Source organism: Magnolia sinica, chromosome 7, assembly GCF_029962835.1.
Source record: "Magnolia sinica isolate HGM2019 chromosome 7, MsV1, whole genome shotgun sequence".
Classification (NCBI taxonomy): Eukaryota; Viridiplantae; Streptophyta; class Magnoliopsida; order Magnoliales; family Magnoliaceae; genus Magnolia; species Magnolia sinica.
The window spans coordinates 80028243-80046984 of NC_080579.1; the positions used below are offsets into that span (position 1 = coordinate 80028243).

Here is an 18742-nt window from a genome sequence, read left to right on the forward strand (position 1 = left end):
ACGAAAGAACCACGCAAAAATCAGCTTGATCCAAAACTTGTGCCCCCGAGACGTTTTTAATGGTCAATCACCACTGTTTCCTGTAGTGTGGTCCGCTGAGATTTGGATCTGCTGCAATTTTGGCCTTATAGCCAAAAATGATCTGTCAAAACGGATGGATGGCGCGGATATAAGACCCATACATCAAGGAGGGCCCCACAATCAGAGATCCAACGAAGCCGCGTCCCTGCGTATCAAGCATCGTGCCCAGCTGGAGTATCAAATAAATCCCCAGTCCCCGTATCTTCCATTTCCTCCGTTTTCTCTCTCAGAAACATGGCAACGAACAGTCCTCCAAACCAATCCGGGACGGTCCCGGTCTCTCTCTTATCTCCAATGGCTATTCCTGAAGAACGGCCATCATCTCCCCATCAGGCCTTTTTCTTCGTCCTGGCCCACTTCCGCTTGCGCGAGCTTTTCACCATACGACAGGTCTGCAAGTCGCTGCGGCACGCCATCGATTCCGATCCCCTCCTGTGGCTCGATGTCTCCGTGGAGCCACCCCTCAGCTTCAAGATCACCGACTCCACCCTCTTGGACATCACGGCCAGGGCCCACGGACGGCTCAGATCGTTGGTTTTGATTGAATGCAAGAAGGTCACTGATGATGCCCTCCGAAGAATCGCCGAGAGCAATCCTGGCATTAGTAAGGTATGCATGCCTGCATGGATGGATGGATGGAGGAGATCCAATCCATCATGTTTATACATCGTATGTATATGTTATGATCGAATCCGTCCACTCGATTTCAAGGCTTGATAGATGAACCATAAACAAAAATCATGATGATTAGACAATCCTAACCATTAAAGAAAATGAATTCGTTTTGCCTCTGTTTTGCGGTTCTCTGATGATCATACTTCAGTGATGATCCTAACCTTTGATTTTTTGAGTTGCAATGTGAGCCATTGAAAACTTCTGTTTTATTGTTCTAAATTCATTTGTAGATAGTGATGGTCAGAATCATCCGGTCAACATAATTTTCTTTCGGTGGACTGTATGGCATAGAGTTCTCAACATGAATGGTTAATGCAAACAAATGGCCACACATGCGATTGATCGAGATTAGAAGAAAAGATTGATCAAGATTAGAAGAAAAGGCCCGAATCTCACGCGAGCAAGCTCAGCACGTGTGTACAAGAAGAAGACCGCCTTCCTTTTTTAGCCCATCACCACTTCCCATTTCTTTCAAATCTCTAGATTATGAAATCTGCTCTTTCTTTCATATCTTCATTTTAGGCTGGGAATAATTTTAAATATTTTATTATCTAAGTATCTTCTTATTTTAGGCATTTTCTTGATTAGAATGCTTTGTTATTAAGGTGCTTTTCTATTTTTGTAGATTTTTAGATTCAATATCCTTTATTACAGATTGTAAGGTTGATTATAAATAGGACCTATTGCCAATGGAATAAGGCGAGCTGATCAGTATTCTCTTTATGAAATTTTCTTATTTTCTCTACGGTGGCTGTTGAAGGGATGGAGAGTGGTCTCTAATTTTAGACTAGAGGACTGTTGAGCTTGCTCACAGTCTTGCATTTGTGATCTCTAACATTTGACTAGAGGATTGTTGGGTCTTTCCCACAATCTCTTTCTTTTCCTATTGATTTATTTGCTTTTCCTTTCAGGTTTGCATCAAATTGGCATCAGAGCAAGTTCTGCTCTTGGGAAACTGAAAAAAGAAGATGTCATGGATAGAAAGATGTTCATATGTGTCATACAAGTTCTGCAAGATTCTCTGTTTTTATCAATAGGTCTCTTAAAGATTTTTTTTTTTTTTTTTTTTACACACACACACACACCCCACACACGCATGCCGTGGGATTTCACCACTGGTGGGTACTCGAACCCTTGACCCGGTGTTGAAACTCCTGTGAGTCTACCACCTGGGTAAGAGTAAGGACCCTCTCTTAAAGAATTTTTTTCTTCAAAAGTTTGAGAGGGTTGAGGCAAGGGGAGCCTTTATCCCTGTTTCTCTTTTTGGTGGTGGCAGAAGTGTTGGGCAGAATGTTGACGCAGGGATGAACGTGATGAGGATAACTACTCCGAATCCACGGAGCTTCTCTGGACTCCTCACAGAGACTTCTCGAATCCACGAGGAAAGAAAGCAGAAAATAGAAATAAATTCTAATAAATTCGAAATTGATTAATTGATGAATAAAAACGAGTTTACAACCCTTTAAATAGGGGTACCAAGCAATGGGAAAGAAATTAGAATCAAACTACAACTCAAACTCTTAGAATCCGTGGCTTACTATTTATAGACGGTCGTGATGTCTACTAGTGCGCAAGGTTTTCGGCCAAAAATAGTAAGTGTCCTATTTGGCTTCACCAACCCGTTCTCCTAATTATTCTAAGCTCTTTTCACGTTGGGCGCAACTCCTAAAGCCCGACGGATGAAGAGTTATAATCAAACTAAAACTTACTATTTATAGTAAAAACGAAATTAAAACAGGGAAACGACCATCGATCCAGGGGTTTTTCGCAATTCCGGGCTGCGCAACCCGGCGTAGCGGGTTGGTTGGCTTCAGTAGCTCGTTCTACCCCAAAATCATATATTTGACGTCAGATAACTCATTCCGGATTGCAAGATACGCCCGATTTAAGGTTCGATGGTCTGGATCACTTCTGTCGTCGACCGGGCCTTTTCTGATCCATCTTGGCCATGTAACTGTCCGCGACCCGCTCTACATCAGTCTCCTCCACTTCAAAAGAACTCGTCCTCGAGTTCTCGTCATGCTCTGATTCATGATACTCGGTCAGGTCCGCGACATTGAAAGTCTGTGAGATTGCCATGTCATCTGGAAGATCAACAATATAAGCATTATCATTAATCTTTCGGATGATTGGGACGGGTCCAATCTTCTTATTTTTCAATTTGTTGTACGTCCAGTCGGAAATTTCTCTTTGCGCAGATGGACCATAACACGGTCGCCCACCTCAAACACTTTTTGTCGCCGATGCTTGTCCGCTTGTTCCTTGTACTTCTCGTTCGAGGCATGTAGCTTGGTCTGCACTTCTGCATGGATGCCCATGATCTTGTCTGCCATATGTTCTGCTGCAATGCTCGTGCCCGGGTGCTTGGGTAGAGGGACCAAGTCAAGTGTGTGGCGAGGCACTCGTCCGTAGATAATCTGGAACGGTGATCTCCCTGTCGAGCGGTTCACCATATTGTTGAATGCAAACTCTGCTTGGGACAAGGACAAATCCCACTGCTTCGGTTTTTCTCCTGAAATACAGCGAAGGAGGTTTCCCAATGTGCGATTCACAACTTCGGTCTGCCCATCAGTCTGTGGGTGGTAAGCACTGCTGAATTGAAGTCGTGTATCGAATCGATTCCATAAAGTCCGCCAAAAGTGGCTAATGAACTTCGTGTCACGATCGGAAGTAATGGTCTTGGGGACCCCGTGTAGCCGAACGACCTCCCTGAAAAATAAATTCGCCACGTGTGTTGCATCGAGGGTCTTCTTGCATGGGATAAAGTGCTCCATCTTTGAGAAACGATCTACCACCACGAACACTGAATCCATGCCGCGTTGTGTTCGTGGGAGACCAAGCACGAAGTCCATTGATGAATCCTCCCAAGGACCGTTAGGCACAGGTAACGGGGTGTAGAGGCCCGTATTCTGAGATTGCCCCTTGGAGGTCTGACAAACATGATAACGTTGTACGGCTTTTCCCACAATGCGTACTAACTGCGGCCAGTAATACCGCTCTTCCACAAGAGCTCACGTCTTGTCTCGTCCCAGGTGTCCAGCAAGGCCACCTCCATGTAGCTCTTGAATAATCTGCTCCCTCAGAGAACTTTGGGGGATGCACAATCGATTCCCTTTGAAGAGAAAATCGTCCTGTATATGAAGGTCACTGGGGTGACCTTCTTGACACTTCATCCAAGAATCTTTGAAGTCCTCATCCTCGGCATACAGCTCCTTAAGACAGTCGAAGCCGACTACCTCGTTGCTCATTGTAACTAGTAGTGATGCACGACGGCTAAGTGCATCAACCACCTTGTTCTGCTGCCCTGACTTGTGCTTCAGAACGAACGTGAATTCCTGTAAAAACGCAACCCATCTAGCATGCACACGATTCACGTTAGTCTGACTATTAATAAATTTTAATGCTTGATGGTCAATGTACAAAACAAACTCTCTTTGAATCAGATAATGCCGCCAATGTCGCAGCGCCTGAACAACTGCGTACAACTCAAGCTCATAAGTCGACCACTTCTTTCGGGCTTCGCTGAGCTTCTCGCTATAGAAGGCTACCGGCCTGCCTTCTTGTGATAATACTCCTCCAATTCCGACGTATGAAGCATCACACTCCACTTCAAACAATTTGTCGAAATTAGGAAGCACCAAGACCGGTGTTGTAGACAAACGATGCTTGATCTCATGAAAGCTCTTATCAGCTTTATCGGTCCACTGGAACGGTCCTTTCTTCATGCAATCTGTTATAGGCACGACTATGGTGCTAAAATCTCGCACAAATCGACGATAGAAAGTCGCCAACCCGTGAAAACTCCTCACCTCATGAATGTTTGTCGGGATCGGCCATACCCTAATAGCTCGCACCTTTTCATCGTCCACATGAATGCCTGTGAACGTTGCAACAAATCCTAGAAACAATAGGCTGTCAATTAAAAAACTACACTTCTTCAAGTTGGGGTACAACTTGTTAAGTTGTAGGACCTGTAGCACCTGCCTGAGATGTTTCCTGTGCTTCGCCTCATTTTGGCTATATATCAATATGTCATCAAAATATACTACCACAAATCGGCCAGTGAACGGTTTTAGAACTTGATTCATTAAACGCATAAAAGTACTTGGTGCGTTCGATAGGCTGAAGGGCATGACCAGCCACTCATACAACCCTTCCTTGGTCTTGAATGCCGTTTTCCACTCATCACCGGGTCGAATACGAATCTGAAGGTACCCGCTCCTTAGATCTAGTTTAGAGAACACCTTGGCTCCTTCTAACATATTGAGCATGTCGTCCAACCGTGGTATTGGAAACCGATATTTGATGGTAATTTTGTTGATTGCTCGGCTGTCGACACACATGCGCCAGCTTCCATCTTTTTTTGGCGTTAATAATGCTGGTACGGCACATGGGCTCATGTTCTCTCTCAAGAGACCCTTACGGATCAATTCCTCCACTTGCCCCTGAAGTATCTCGCACTCCTTCGGACTCATCCGATAATGAGGGCGATTGGGCAGGCTAGCCCCAGGGACGAGGTCTATGTGATGTTGGATGTCCCTCATGGGGGGCAATCCATCAGGTAAATCCTCAGGCCAGACTTCTTTGAATTCGTTTAGCAACAGTTTTAAACTTGGAGGGATGTTTGAGGGTTCCTCTTCCTCGCCCTTCACTACTACGGCGTATACCTCGCCAGTTTCCTTAGATTCCTCCATGAAATTTCGAATGGTCAAGAGAGAACTCCCCTCCACTTTAGAGGCTTCAGGGTGGTTCTCTGGTGCCATAGGGGCAAGGATTATTTTTCGACTATCCTTGACAAATACATAGACATTATCTCGTCCCCGATGGGTCGCATCACGGTCTGACTGCCAGGGTCGACTGAGTAACATATGACAAGTTTCCATATCGAGCACGTCACAAAGTATTTGATCCTTATAATTTTTGCCAATTGAAAACGAGATAGTACATTGTTCAGTTACCTTGGTCTCATTCACCTTTTTTATCCAGCCAATAGAGTATGGGGAAGGATGTTTCATCGTTGGTAGCCGCAACTTGTCCACCATTACTCTTGAGATGATGTTTTCGCTACTACCACTGTCTATGATCACATCACAGACCTTTCCGTCGACGGTGCACCGAGTACGAAATATGTTGTGTCGCTGTGGATGTAATTCCTTTCGTGGGGCATACAGTAATCGCCTCACAACTAGAAATTCGCCACGATCCTCGCCCGTCACTTCATCGCCACCTGCTATTTCTTCAGTGGTTTGTTCATGTTCATCAAAGTGATGGTCTTCTTCTGCGGCCTCATCTTTAGTGCCCCCTTCGTTTATAGTCAAGTGCGCTGCGGGACGTTGAGGACAAGTGTTTGATAAGTGGCCTGGTTGGCCACAACAGTAACAATTGTTCGACCTTGGCCGAGTATAAGGATTTGGAATCCTACTAGGACCTGCTGTTGTGGGTGCTGCACGTTGAGGTCTGGATAAGCCACTCCCCGTATCACGGTTTGCGGTTGTAGGAAGTTAAGGTACTGGATTTTTTCCTCGTGGCAGCACTGGATCCTGCGTGGGACCCGTCATGGGGGGTCGATTTGAAGGATATGGACGAGCAGGAGCTCTTGCAAGTTGTGTTTCTGCCCTACCCGCCAATTGAACTGCTTCATCCACGGTCCCGACTGGGTACATCTGAACTCGATCCTGAATTATCGGTCGCAACCCACTTATAAATCGTGCCACCTTCTGTGACTCAGATTCTGACAGATTGTTTCGTGTAACCAACCGTTGAAATTCTTCAGTGTAATCTGTGACAGTTCGATTTCGTTGTTTGCAATTTTGATATTGCTGGAATAATATCTGCTTATAATCACTGGGGAGAAATCGTGATCGAAGAAGACGTCTCATCCGTGGCCATGATGAGATGGGTGCCTTGTTCTGGCGGGCTCGTGAGAGTTGTAATTGTTCCCACCATGCAGAAGCACCGGATTTTAATTTAAACGCCACCAATTTTACCCTTTTATGATCTGACACGTCCATGTAATCAAAATATCTCTCTACTTCGGCTAGCCAATCGAGAAAATCTTCTATACGTAATAAATCGTTAAAACTAGGAAGTTCAGCCTTACCTCGATAGTCTCTTTCAGCACGATGTAGATGATCACCTCCATGGATTGGTCGTCGAGCAAAACCCTCATTAAGGTCCTCGTCGCTAGAACTTGAATCATCTGGTGTAGCTCTACGGTTTGCCACTGGTAGTGCTCTACGAAAATCGGGGTTGTGTCGTACAGCAACCATGAGTGGTGGAGCACCGCCTAGGGCTCGGGGCGGAAGTAGCGCATCCGCAAGACGGTTGAGAGTTGCCTGCAGCCCTTGCATGGTCAACTGACTCTCCCGGTGGAAAGCTTCCATTCTTTCCGAAAGATAACGAATCCCTGGATCACCGTCCACAGGATTTTGATTCATACCTTCGTTGTTTGCCATCGGCCTGAGGGAAATCCTCGCTTTGATACCAATTGACGCAGGGATGAACGTGATAAGGATAACTACTCCGAATCCACGGAGCTTCTCTGGACTCCTCACAGAGACTTCTCGAATCCACGAGGAAAGAAAGCAGAAAATAGAAATAAATTCTAATAAATTCGAAATTGATTAATTGATGAATAAAAACGAGTTTACAACCCTTTAAATAGGGGTACCAAGCAATGGGAAAGAAATTAGAATCAAACTACAACTCAAACTCTTAGAATCCGTGACTTACTATTTATAGACGATCGTGATGTCTACTAGTGCGCAAGGTTTTCGGCCAAAAATAGTAAGTGTCCTATTTGGCTTCACCAACCCGTTCTCCTAATTATTCTAAGCTCTTTTCACGTTGGGCGCAACTCCTAAAGCCCGACGGATGAAGAGTTATAATCAAACTAAAACTTACTATTTATAGTAAAAACGAAATTAAAACAGGGAAACGACCATCGATCCAGGGGTTTTTCGCAATTCCGGGCTGCGCAACCCGGCGTAGCGGGTTGGTTGGCTTCAGTAGCTCGTTCTACCCCAAAATCATATATTTTACGTCAGATAACTCATTCCGGATTGCAAGATACACCCGATTTAAGGTTCAATGGTCTGGATCACTTCTGTCGTCGACCGGGCCTTTTCTGATCCATCTTGGCCATGTAACTGTCCGCGACCCGCTCTACATCAAATGTTTATCTAAAGGGCAGCAGTTAGACCTTCTAAACAGGATCAAGGTTGATAGGAATGGGCCTACAATCTCTCATCTCTAGTTTACAGATGACATTATTATTTTTTTGTGATGCGAGCGCCAAAATTGTTGGAAGACTTTACATTATTATTACTTGCTTCGAAGCAGTATCGGGGTTAAAGGTTAATGTTGTTAAGAGAGAGATGTTGGGAATCAGAATGGAGGAAGGGGAAATGAATATCCTTGCTAGTATCTTTGGTTGTGAGGCGGGAAAGTTCCCATCTTCTTACCTAGGTTTGTCTGTGTATAGGGAAGCCTTCGAAGCATTTTTGGTATAAGGTGGTGGAAAGGGTCGAGAGAAAGCTATCTCGATGGAAAGATAGATATTTGTCCTTTGGGGGCGGGGTGTTGAATCATTTGGAGAAGCTTAGTAAGGACTTCTTGTGGCAAAGGTCAGACAACAAGAATAAATTTCACCTGTTGTCGTGGGAGGAAGTTTGTAAACCATACAATGAGGGAGGGGCTAACATTAGAGTGTTGGAAGATAGGAACACGACACTTATTGAGAAGTGTGGTGGAGATTTGTGCTGGAGGAAGACTCCGTTTGGAGAAAATCAATTGCTTCTAAATATCAGTGTGAGGAAGGCAGCTGGTGGACTGGGGACACTTCATTATATAGTGTCTGGTTTGTGGCAAGGTATTGCAAGTGTCGAAGCTAAATTTAAGGAGGGGATTAGATTTGCAATCTGGGATAGCGAAAAAGTTAAATGCTGGAAAGATGGTTAGGCAATGGATTCCTCTTTCACGACCAAGTTTCCACAATCGTCCAGCCTAGTGGTGAATATTGATATCTCAGTGGCGGATTATTGGTTTGTTGGCAGGTCTTCGGGAGTGCGGTCACCCCATTGTCACTAGAATCTCTCAGATGAAGAGTTCGAAGACTCTTTGCTCATTCTTCATCAAATCCACATGGCTTATCTAATTCAGGGAGAGCAAGATAGGATGGTTTGGCGGGTTGAAAGTTCGGAGTGCTTTTTGGTTTCATCTTTCTACACTTTGGTGCATTGTCCCTCACTTGAGGGCCGTGCTTCGATGTCGCCTGGGAAAGTGGCAGCCTTTGGGTGTCTTGTTGGTAGAAAGTGGGTCCTTACTATTAATAATCTTAGAAAGCATAGAATGGTGATCCTGAATATGTGCTCTCTGAGCAAACTAACAAGGAGACGATCGACCATCTTTTCATCCATTGCTCTTTTGCTTGGAGGGTTTGGGAGTCTATCGTATCCTATATCAATATGTGTATGCCCGCCTCAGCAGATAGTTTTTGGAAGTGGGTCATGGGGCTTGTCTCTCGAAGCATGCTTGGGCAGAGTGGCCCATGGCTATTTTGACGGCCTTTTGGTCTGTTTGAGCAGAGAGGAATGGGAGATGTTTCAACAACTCTACTAAGAATTCCAATGTTGTCATTCAGAGAGCGAAGTCCTTTGTTGCCGACTGGGTTTCTTGTAATTCGCTTTTGAAAGATAGTAGCTTGCTTTTTGCTAGATAGGGTTGTATCTTTCTTGGTGCCACCTGCACCTTAATAAAATCCCTTTTATCTTTCCAAAAAAAATAGGAGAAGAAAGGATTATGGGTAAACCGTAAACCCAAGAGTCCAATAGCTGTAGCTAGTATTTGTGACTTGGGACTATTATTTTTTTTTAAAGGAAACTACAACCCATAAATAACATGACACTTGGGACTCTATTTTTTTTAAAGGAAACTACAAAGCTTCTGAGACTCCCATTCATAAAAGATTCCCCTAAATACACTTGTATAACATGCTTACACACATTCAAAAGAGATATCTCACATGCAGGCGTTCTAGTCATCATATAATAATCAGTTGTCTTTTATCCACTTCCCTTCAAATTGATGGTTAGGTGTGGCCTGAGGTCTTTTAGATCTTATATTGTACATGTAAGGCCTGAGGTCTGGTTGCATTCTTCCCCTGCTTGGAAGAACTCGGCTCTGTTGAGTTTCTTTGCAATGTACTCTTCATAGAGTTCCAGGTTGAGGCATTGATAATAGTCAACAGTGAGCCAAGTGCAATCAAATTGCGGTCATCCTTTCCACTTGACTAGGAACTTTTGGTGTCCCCTGATCAATTTATCAAAATCTGCTCATCAAAGACATCTTCAATAATCTCATGTACCTGTCATAATGCCTTCGACATTAGCAAGGCTTGCTTAGCGTTGTCAGCATTCTAGTGCCAAAAATGCAGTTTAGATTTCCACGTTGAGAATAGAGCTGATATTTAGTTTAAGTAAAGCTCAATAGGATGCACATTATCGCCAAGTTGTTTCAGGACATGGCATGCATTTCTTAAAATCATTTAGGCTTGAGATGGATCATAACCTCCCCTTTATATGCATGAAACAATGTTGAACATCAGCGTAGCCCTTGTAGTTTTTGTTACTAAGGGCCATCTTTTATCCGACTTTTCTGTATCTTCTTAATGTGTCATACAAAGCCCTAAACAACATCTTGGCTTGTTCTGGTACCACATCTTGCTTTGGTAACCCCAAGACAGAAGTTCTTGCTAGCGTCCTGCCATGATCCGCCAGCTCAGGCAATGGAGTGTACAGGCTGGTGTGAAGAAAGAATGTTCTTTTGGTTTAATTCTTCCTCATATATAGGGTAAGGGAAATTCAGGCTTCTGGAAATGAAAGGGCCATAACATCCCCCATCAAGAGATCCTCATTATTGCAAGGACCTGAAATTAACCTTTGTATTGATCGAGCGGTGGCACTTGCTTAGGTCAACAGAGGTGCTAATGAGGTTGCTGATGATCTAGTGAAATCTGGCACATCAAGGATCGATCTCTCAATTTGTGGCAGGAGATCAGCCCTCTCCCCATTTATTTGTTTATTTATTTTTCTGGTGTCTGTTGTGGTAATGCTTTGTTGTTTGAGTGGTATTTGTGTTAGTTGGAAGAGTTCTTCCTTGAGGGGCCTTATGCTTTAAAAACAGAGAGCCTGAAATTGACAAAAAATGACCATGAAGCAAGCATTTTTTTTCCCTTTGACATTTCAAAAGAAAAAAATGTAGAAAGGGAAAATGTTTGAAACTCTTTATGATTCGGAGTTAGTAGAGAGGCAATATATATGTGACACCTAGTGTTTTAAATAGCGGCAGCATGATGCGTAGTGCTCTGCCCTCTATAGCGTGTTGCGTAAATACGAAGCGTATAGCATAAGCTACACGATACTTCTATTTTTTAATTTAAAAATAGGACAAATATAATAAATAGTGAAAAAAATGAAAAAAAATATAAAAATGCCTAAAAGATGATTCATTTTATCAATTATAAGCATGTTCAAAAAAGTTATTAGTTATCATTTATCAAAAGTCAATCCACATATATAAGCCAAATCAAATAATTATCACATCAACAACTTTCTAAGCACACCACCTTAATTAATAATGTCTAATTGAAACCACAAGTCACAACTATGAAAAGAAATAAAAATCTCATAGGTTAAAAGTATCAAGTATAATATAAGTGTCGCATTCCTCAACATTAGAAACAAAGAAAACATGAAAAAAATAATAATAAACTAAAATAGTAAAAAAATACATTGTAGCTTGCGCTACGGACGCTATGCACTACGTAGCTATAGCGTACGCTACGACCCTTGTAGCGTACGCTACAAGGGATTTACGCTATTTGGGACACTACGTAGCACTACGGCCACACTACGCTACGGGCGCTAATTGAAACACTGGTGACACCAAATGTTTAAAACCCAATTTTTAATAATCGATAGAAAAAGAAAACAAAAGGGCACAAGGAAAAACCCAATTTATAATATGTTTTTACATTTTATTTTATTTTTGAAATTCTTTGTTAAAATTGAAAATTGTGGAAATTCTTAAATATGAGAATTCAAATTTTGGACAATTGTCTATGGAAAGGTTTCTTGACAGTTTTCTCCTTGACAAGACAATTTAAAGTGCATTTCTACAAGCATGCTGTCTCTCCAGCTAAAGGCTTTTTGGTAGAAGCTAGTAATATGAATTCCCCTCCCTGCTTTTTTTTGGAAGATGAATTTTCATCATTTTGTTAAGAATAATTTGGGGATTTAAAAGAATTTAGTAGTTTTGGTAAGAAGAAAAAAATAATGCAAAAATTCCATGCTCATATATGACTTTTCAAGTACTCAGCCAAATGAAACCTAAATATCTGTAAACCCATTATATTATTTTGAGTTTTTATACGTTACCATAAGTAACAAAAAAAATAATAATAATAATTCACAATGCAGCAACTTATTATTAAATATTCTCTGTGTTTGTGCTTCTGTCTGAGCCAAATAGTCAAGCATTTACATTACAAAAGGCTTTTCTTTTTTCAGATATTGCATTTCAATGTTGTATGATAAATAGGGGTGCAGCTTGGGCAGGTCGGGTCAGGTTGAGGGTCAACCTGAGCATGACCTGACGTGAAGAGGACCCAACCCCCAACCCAACCCGACCCGAATTCCAACCCAAGATGCCCAGCCCAGACCCAACCTGAACTCCAACGCAAGATGCCCAGCCCAAACCCAACCCGACCAGAATTCCAACCCGTATTCCTCTATGCTTGACTCAACCCGACCTGACCTAACCTAAACACCTGCTTATTCTCAACCCGACCTGAATTTGCTCAACCTTAACCCAACCAGTTTCTGAATCGGGTTGGTTTTTTCCAACTCGATCGAGGGCCTTGAAAACCCAACTTGACCATAACTTGGGTTGTGTCTATCAGGTTTGAGTTGACCCTAACCCAAGTTGCAGCCCTAATGAGAAGTGTGAAATAGGAAGCTGCAAAATATATATTAAAAAAAAAAAATGATAGTGCAACACAATATAAAAAGCCCCAAATGGGCTAGACCTGAATCCAGTTGGGTGTGGGCACCCATCAAATGGCCACAATTGAAATCATTAGCCCACTAATGGATTGCCCACTGTGAATGGACAGTCCAGATTGTTGGAGCACTGGGAATGGATTAGCAAACTGTGAATGGATAGTCCAACTCATTGGACCATGACGACTTGATTAGCCCAATGCATTTTAAACAGATTTGAGACCAGACTGAACCTTAATTATTAGATGGGTCTAAAAATGGACCCAGCTCCATTTAAATCTAGTCAGAAACCTTGAATAACCATGTATCTGCGCACTGTTTTAAACAGTTTGGAAACAACAGACCCAAACGCAACTCAAGTATTAGATGGGCTACAAATGGACCCAGTTGCATTTATTACATCTACACCGTTCGTCTATTTTCGGAGATCATTTTAGAGAACCGCCCAAAAAATGACTTATATCCAGATATCATCTGGACCACACCATAAATAGCTACAAAGATAATTATTTTCACTTTAAATAATTCGTACGCGCACGGTAGCGTTTATTTTCCATCCAATGTGATCAGACCCAAGTGGGGCCCACTATGATGTATATTTTCTATCCATATCGTCCATCCATTTTGCCACGTCATTTTATGTTAGGATTCAAAAAATTAGTAATATCCAAATCTTAGGTGGACCACACCATAGGAAAAAATGGTTATAGAATGCTCACTATTAAAATTTTCTTAAAGTCCACTGTAGCGTTTATTTTCAATCTAACCTATTAATTGGGTCACATTGACGTGGATGAAAGGAAAACACCCATGTCAGCTTGATCTAAAACTTTTATAGCCCTCAATAAATTTTTAATGGTGAACGTTTAATTATTATTGTTTCTTATGGTGCAATACACTCGAGCTTTGGATGTGCCTCATTTTTGGGCTCATGCCCTAAAATTATTTGGCAAAATGAATGGACGTTATGGATATAACACATTCATCACGGGTGGGGCCCAAAAAACTTTGACACGTGTTGCACTTTACATCTGAGTCCCTCCTAATTCAAGCCTTAAATAATTGTACACGAGACATATATTAACTTAAAATTTGACAATTAAATTATGGACTGCAATTGCTAACTCACAATGCCAAAATCAAATTACTTAAATAGTTTTAATTATTAATTTGTGAGTTTTTATTTTTTAAAATAGGACCTTTTGATTTTATTTTATTTTTTTATGATTCACTATCCAATAAATGTCCACCAATTTATAAGTGGGATAATGACAATAAATAACATGAATTTGAGGCTGATTTGGAGAATAGATTGGTCCTCCAAGTCAGCCCCAAATTGGTAACGCCATCTACCTAAATTTAATTTCATTTTTTTTTAAAGAACTATAGGGAGAAATAATATCAAGTTGTTAAGTATATAAATTACATATTTAAAAAAAAAATTTAAATATATGAATTTTGTAGTCAAATTCAAGTTACCTGGTTAAAAAATTAATCAGACAGTCCGATACAACTTCTCACCAAATAGTGGACCGTTACACCACCATAAACATGTTCCAATTTATAAATGAATGCATATTTGGAATGCTTAGAATATTTCGGATTTAATCAATATTTTTTCATATTTTTTTGGCAAAAAAAAAATTTTGCGCCGTTACGGGCCGTTACGCCTCCGTATCGCCGTTACGCCCCCGTATCCGTATCGGTTTCGGAGGGTACCGTTACGCCAACCGATACCGATACGGGACACCTTGAACCCAACCCGACCAGAATTCCAACCCGTATTCCTCTATGCTTGACTCAACCCGACCTGACCTAACCTAAACACTGCTTATTCTCAACCCGACCTGAATTTGCTCAACCTTAACCCAACCAGTTTCTGAATCGGGTTGGTTTTTTCCAACTCGATCGAGGGCCTTGAAAACCCAACTTGACCATAACTTGGGTTGTGTCTATCAGGTTTGAGTTGACCCTAACCCAAGTTGCAGCCCTAATGAGAAGTGTGAAATAGGAAGCTGCAAAATATATATTAAAAAAAAAAAATGATAGTGCAACACAATATAAAAAGCCCCAAATGGGCTAGACCTGAATCCAGTTGGGTGTGGGCACCCATCAAATGGCCACAATTGAAATCATTAGCCCACTAATGGATTGCCCACTGTGAATGGACAGTCCAGATTGTTGGAGCACTGGGAATGGATTAGCAAACTGTGAATGGATAGTCCAACTCATTGGACCATGACGACTTGATTAGCCCAATGCATTTTAAACAGATTTGAGACCAGACTGAACCTTAATTATTAGATGGGTCTAAAAATGGACCCAGCTCCATTTAAATCTAGTCAGAAACCTTGAATAACCATGTATCTGCGCACTGTTTTAAACAGTTTGGAAACAACAGACCCAAACGCAACTCAAGTATTAGATGGGCTACAAATGGACCCAGTTGCATTTAAATCAAGTCGGGAACCTTGACTATCCATGGATCTAGGTACCCATTGACAGCCCCAATAATTGGCAACCTCACTAACTTCTAGGTACTGGGGTCCGCCATAGCAGTCCACTTTATGGCAGTGCACAAGTCACCTTCAGTAACTCAGCTCTTGGAAATGATTGAGAGTTCATGTCCACTACCATCATGAAGCTCAAAATTCTCCACATCATTAGGCCCTATAAGACGGCAAGGCTTGGGGAAATTCATCACAATTTTCTCTTCATCATTTCTTAGCACTCACATTCCCGGATTGCTGGAAAGACACTAGTTTATCCTCAAAATCCTCCCCTCCTCTCTTTCCATTGTTATAATCTTCAGTTGGATGCCTTTCTGCCTTGCCACCAGCATTGTCCCCTTCTTCAATGTATCCTTAAGATTGGCTCCTTTAAATCTGTGTTCCCATCGAAACTGACTCGACCCATCATCTGAACCAGATCTCCTCTTAGGACAGTATTGATCATCAAGCAATGGGTCTTAACCAACCAATCTTCAGTTGTACTGAAAAATGCAATCTGGTTGATAGGCTCAAGTATCCAACCATTCAATGTGATTGAATATCTCTCTCCTACAGATGCAAAATGTAGTGCAAATCTATTAGTTTCAGCGTAGGAAGAGTTCTGTCAAGTCTGTAGCTCAATGGTTGACAGGGCGTGTTTCAATTTTGAGGTCTTGGGTTCAGGACTTCAAGTCCAGCTTTTAACTATTTAAAAAAAAAAAAAAAAAGTGTGTGGAAGCTGCTAGCGCATTGAGGTCAACTTTTATTTGAAATCCAACTCCGGGGTATTACTCAGGTCTTATCATTGAATTGCCTTTTGAATTGTCACTGTATATAATGAAGTATTTCATAATTGATGCTTATGTTTCACCTCGTTTGATTGTTTCATTTGATCATTACTAGTATTTGCGATTTGCCCTCAGAAGGAGAAAAAGAATTATAAATAAATAAAACAACTGGTCTTTGTTGATATTTGAGAAAATTAAAGGTAGAAACAGCTTAAAATTGTGCCCTTTATATTTGTAATGATGTAAATGAAGTCAGTTCTACAAATATTCATGGATGGAGAAAGTCATAAATTCAGGAACAGAAATACTTTGAGCACTTTATACCATACCCATGGAAATGTACAGTGATCAGGACTGTCGTTCTAATGGGCCGCCTCAGAGATGGGCTACAGCCCAAAAATCACTGTGATTTGTTGATCCTAATCATCCAGTTATTGTGAGTTCTCTTTGTTTAATTTGGAAAGGTGCTCATTGGCTACTAAACTTTTTGCTGATCTTCCATTTCCAGACCACTGATTAGATGGTTTCTATAACTCAACCTTGAATTATTTTTTTTTAATCATGGCCTGTCCAGCCCACGTGGTGGCTGACTTAATCAATGTTCCTGATCCATGTAAATTGGTCACATGTTGTGTTTTTTTTTTGTTAGACAATTCATTGACCTCCATGAATCTACATGTCAGTGTTCATCACTTGGAGTTAGATTATATTCCCTATTCTGTTGGTAATGCCACTGTGGAACTTATGATTAGATTGTTTGATAACCTTGATTTTTTATCATGGCTTGTCACATGATTGCCGACCTAATCAATGTTCCTGATTCAGGTACATGTGCCAAATATAGTGTGAATGTTTAGATCCACATTTCATGGACCTCCATGAAATGACATGTCAGTGTTCGGAATTAGATTCTATTTCTGGTTTCCCTTGGTACTACCACTGTGGCCCATGTGATTTGATGGTTTCCTTTGATCATCTTGAATTTAGTTATTTATTTATCATGGCCTGTCCACATGATTGCAGACCTAATCAAGGTTCCTGATCCATGTGCATGTGCCAAATACAGCACATGTTTTGCTCAGCATTTCATGGACCTCCATAAAACCATATGCCAATATATTTCCTGTTCCATTGGTAATACTTCTGTGGCCCATTTGATAAAGCGGATGGACATACAAGGAACAGCCATCATAAGTTGTATGATTTTATAATTTGAAAATGACATTGCCTCCAAGACAACCTGATTTATTTATTTTTGTGTGTGTTCCATTGCAGCTTTATGTCCCAGGATGTGTCAACATAACTCCAGCGGGCATTGTGAGAGTTGTGGGGATGTTGGGCAACCTTAAGTGTCTAAGAATCTACGGCCTCCTCAATATAACAAAAGAACATCTCAACAGCATCAGCGCTCTTCTCCATGTGAACTCGATCCGCCCGCCCATGTTTTATAACACCCTCCTCTCTTCACAACACATTGTTGATGACCATCCGATTGACGTGGACATCTGCCCCAAATGCAAGGATGTGAGACTCATTTTTGACTGCCCGAGAGAGCACTGCCGAGAAATGAAGGGCAGGTTCCTCCCATGCAGAGGTTGCTTCTTTTGCATTGCAAGGTGTGAGGAGTGTGGCGGATGCATTGACTTTGAGGATCTGGGAGAAGGGACGGTCTGCATGCATCTCTTGTGTTCAGAGTGCTGGCTCCGTCTTCCAAAATGCATGCTGTGTAATAAGCCGAGTTGTAACCGGCATTGCTATCCTCACATGGTTCACAGCGGGCCAGACGGGTTTACATGTGATCGGTGCATTTCCAAACTGCAAATTTCTCAGAATTTTGAGGAGGGTATGTTTGGTAACAGTATAGGATGAGGTAAGGAATTTGGGTTAGTGATGGTAGTGACGAGATTCTCTCTAGCAGTATTTTTTTTTAATGATATTTTGTTGAACTTCATTTGTAGATTCCGATATTTTCTTGGGTTTGGCGGTATGAAATATGGTGTGAAGTCATCACAGGATTCTGTATCATTAGGGCCCTATGGTTTGGTGATCAAGACCGTCGATCCGAAGAGCCCACTTTACCGGTCGATGCGCAGAAAACCTCCCAGATTGCAAGATCTTAATCCTTTGATCAGTAGCCTGCAAATGGATGATTAAAGAAAAAAATAAAATAAAATCTGCATCAACAACAACAACAAAAAAAGGCACAAAGATCAAGAGTCAGTATTTTCCACTTTGGGATGTTTCCTGCCCATCCTCATCTTAGTGGGGCCCATGTGATCAACAGTCTTAAGCCATGTCTCCAACCCATTTCTGTTGGGACCATTGATCTGCAAAAGGTTCTACAGTGCTGTTTTCATTTTGTAAGAATGGGAACATGGTTTAATGGTCAAAACAGTTGATTTTACTGCCCTTACGTGGATAGGCTGTCAAAAATCTCTGGTAGAAATAGGCCTAGCCCTTCAGTAAGTGGTCAATGACCAGACAATCAAGACCCTTCAGTAGGTGGTCAATGGATAGAGATATATCCAGAATGTTGGGTGTTGTATAAGTGTTTCAAGTTGTGCTCGACTATAACTATTTCATAATCTGTCCATATAAAAAGCTGAAATGGTGGGGCAATTTGGTGATCCACATCTTGTTATCTAATGAT

The 18742-nt window shown here is 41.6% G+C and overlaps 1 protein-coding gene and 1 long non-coding RNA gene across 2 annotated transcripts; one reads left to right on the forward strand and one right to left on the reverse strand.

The window, feature by feature from the left end:
• Positions 1–253: 253 nt before the first annotated feature.
• On the forward strand, positions 254–18117 carry LOC131251508 (F-box protein SKIP28). Its single transcript, XM_058252264.1, has 3 exons — positions 254–690; positions 17368–17962; positions 18051–18117. The coding sequence occupies exons 1-2, from the start codon at positions 316–318 to the stop codon at positions 17959–17961; spliced, it is 969 nt and encodes a 322-aa protein (XP_058108247.1). The 5' UTR covers positions 254–315; the 3' UTR covers position 17962; positions 18051–18117.
• LOC131251509 (uncharacterized) lies at positions 16340–16726 on the reverse strand. The gene is made up of 2 exons (XR_009173918.1): positions 16606–16726; positions 16340–16466 (listed from the first exon to the last, which is right to left on the reverse strand). It is a non-coding gene; the product is annotated as an uncharacterized LOC131251509 (long non-coding RNA).
• Positions 18118–18742: the final 625 nt, after the last annotated feature.

What these genes read in the sequence shown, in the direction of transcription:
- LOC131251508 (XM_058252264.1), top strand. Translation starts at nt 316, where the DNA reads ATGGCAACGAACAGTCCTCCAAACCAATCCGGGACGGTCCCGGTCTCT. An exon ending in GCAATCCTGGCATTAGTAAG is followed by an intron (nt 691 to 17,367) that starts GTATGCATGCCT and finishes GTTCCATTGCAG; the next exon opens with CTTTATGTCCCAGGATGTGT.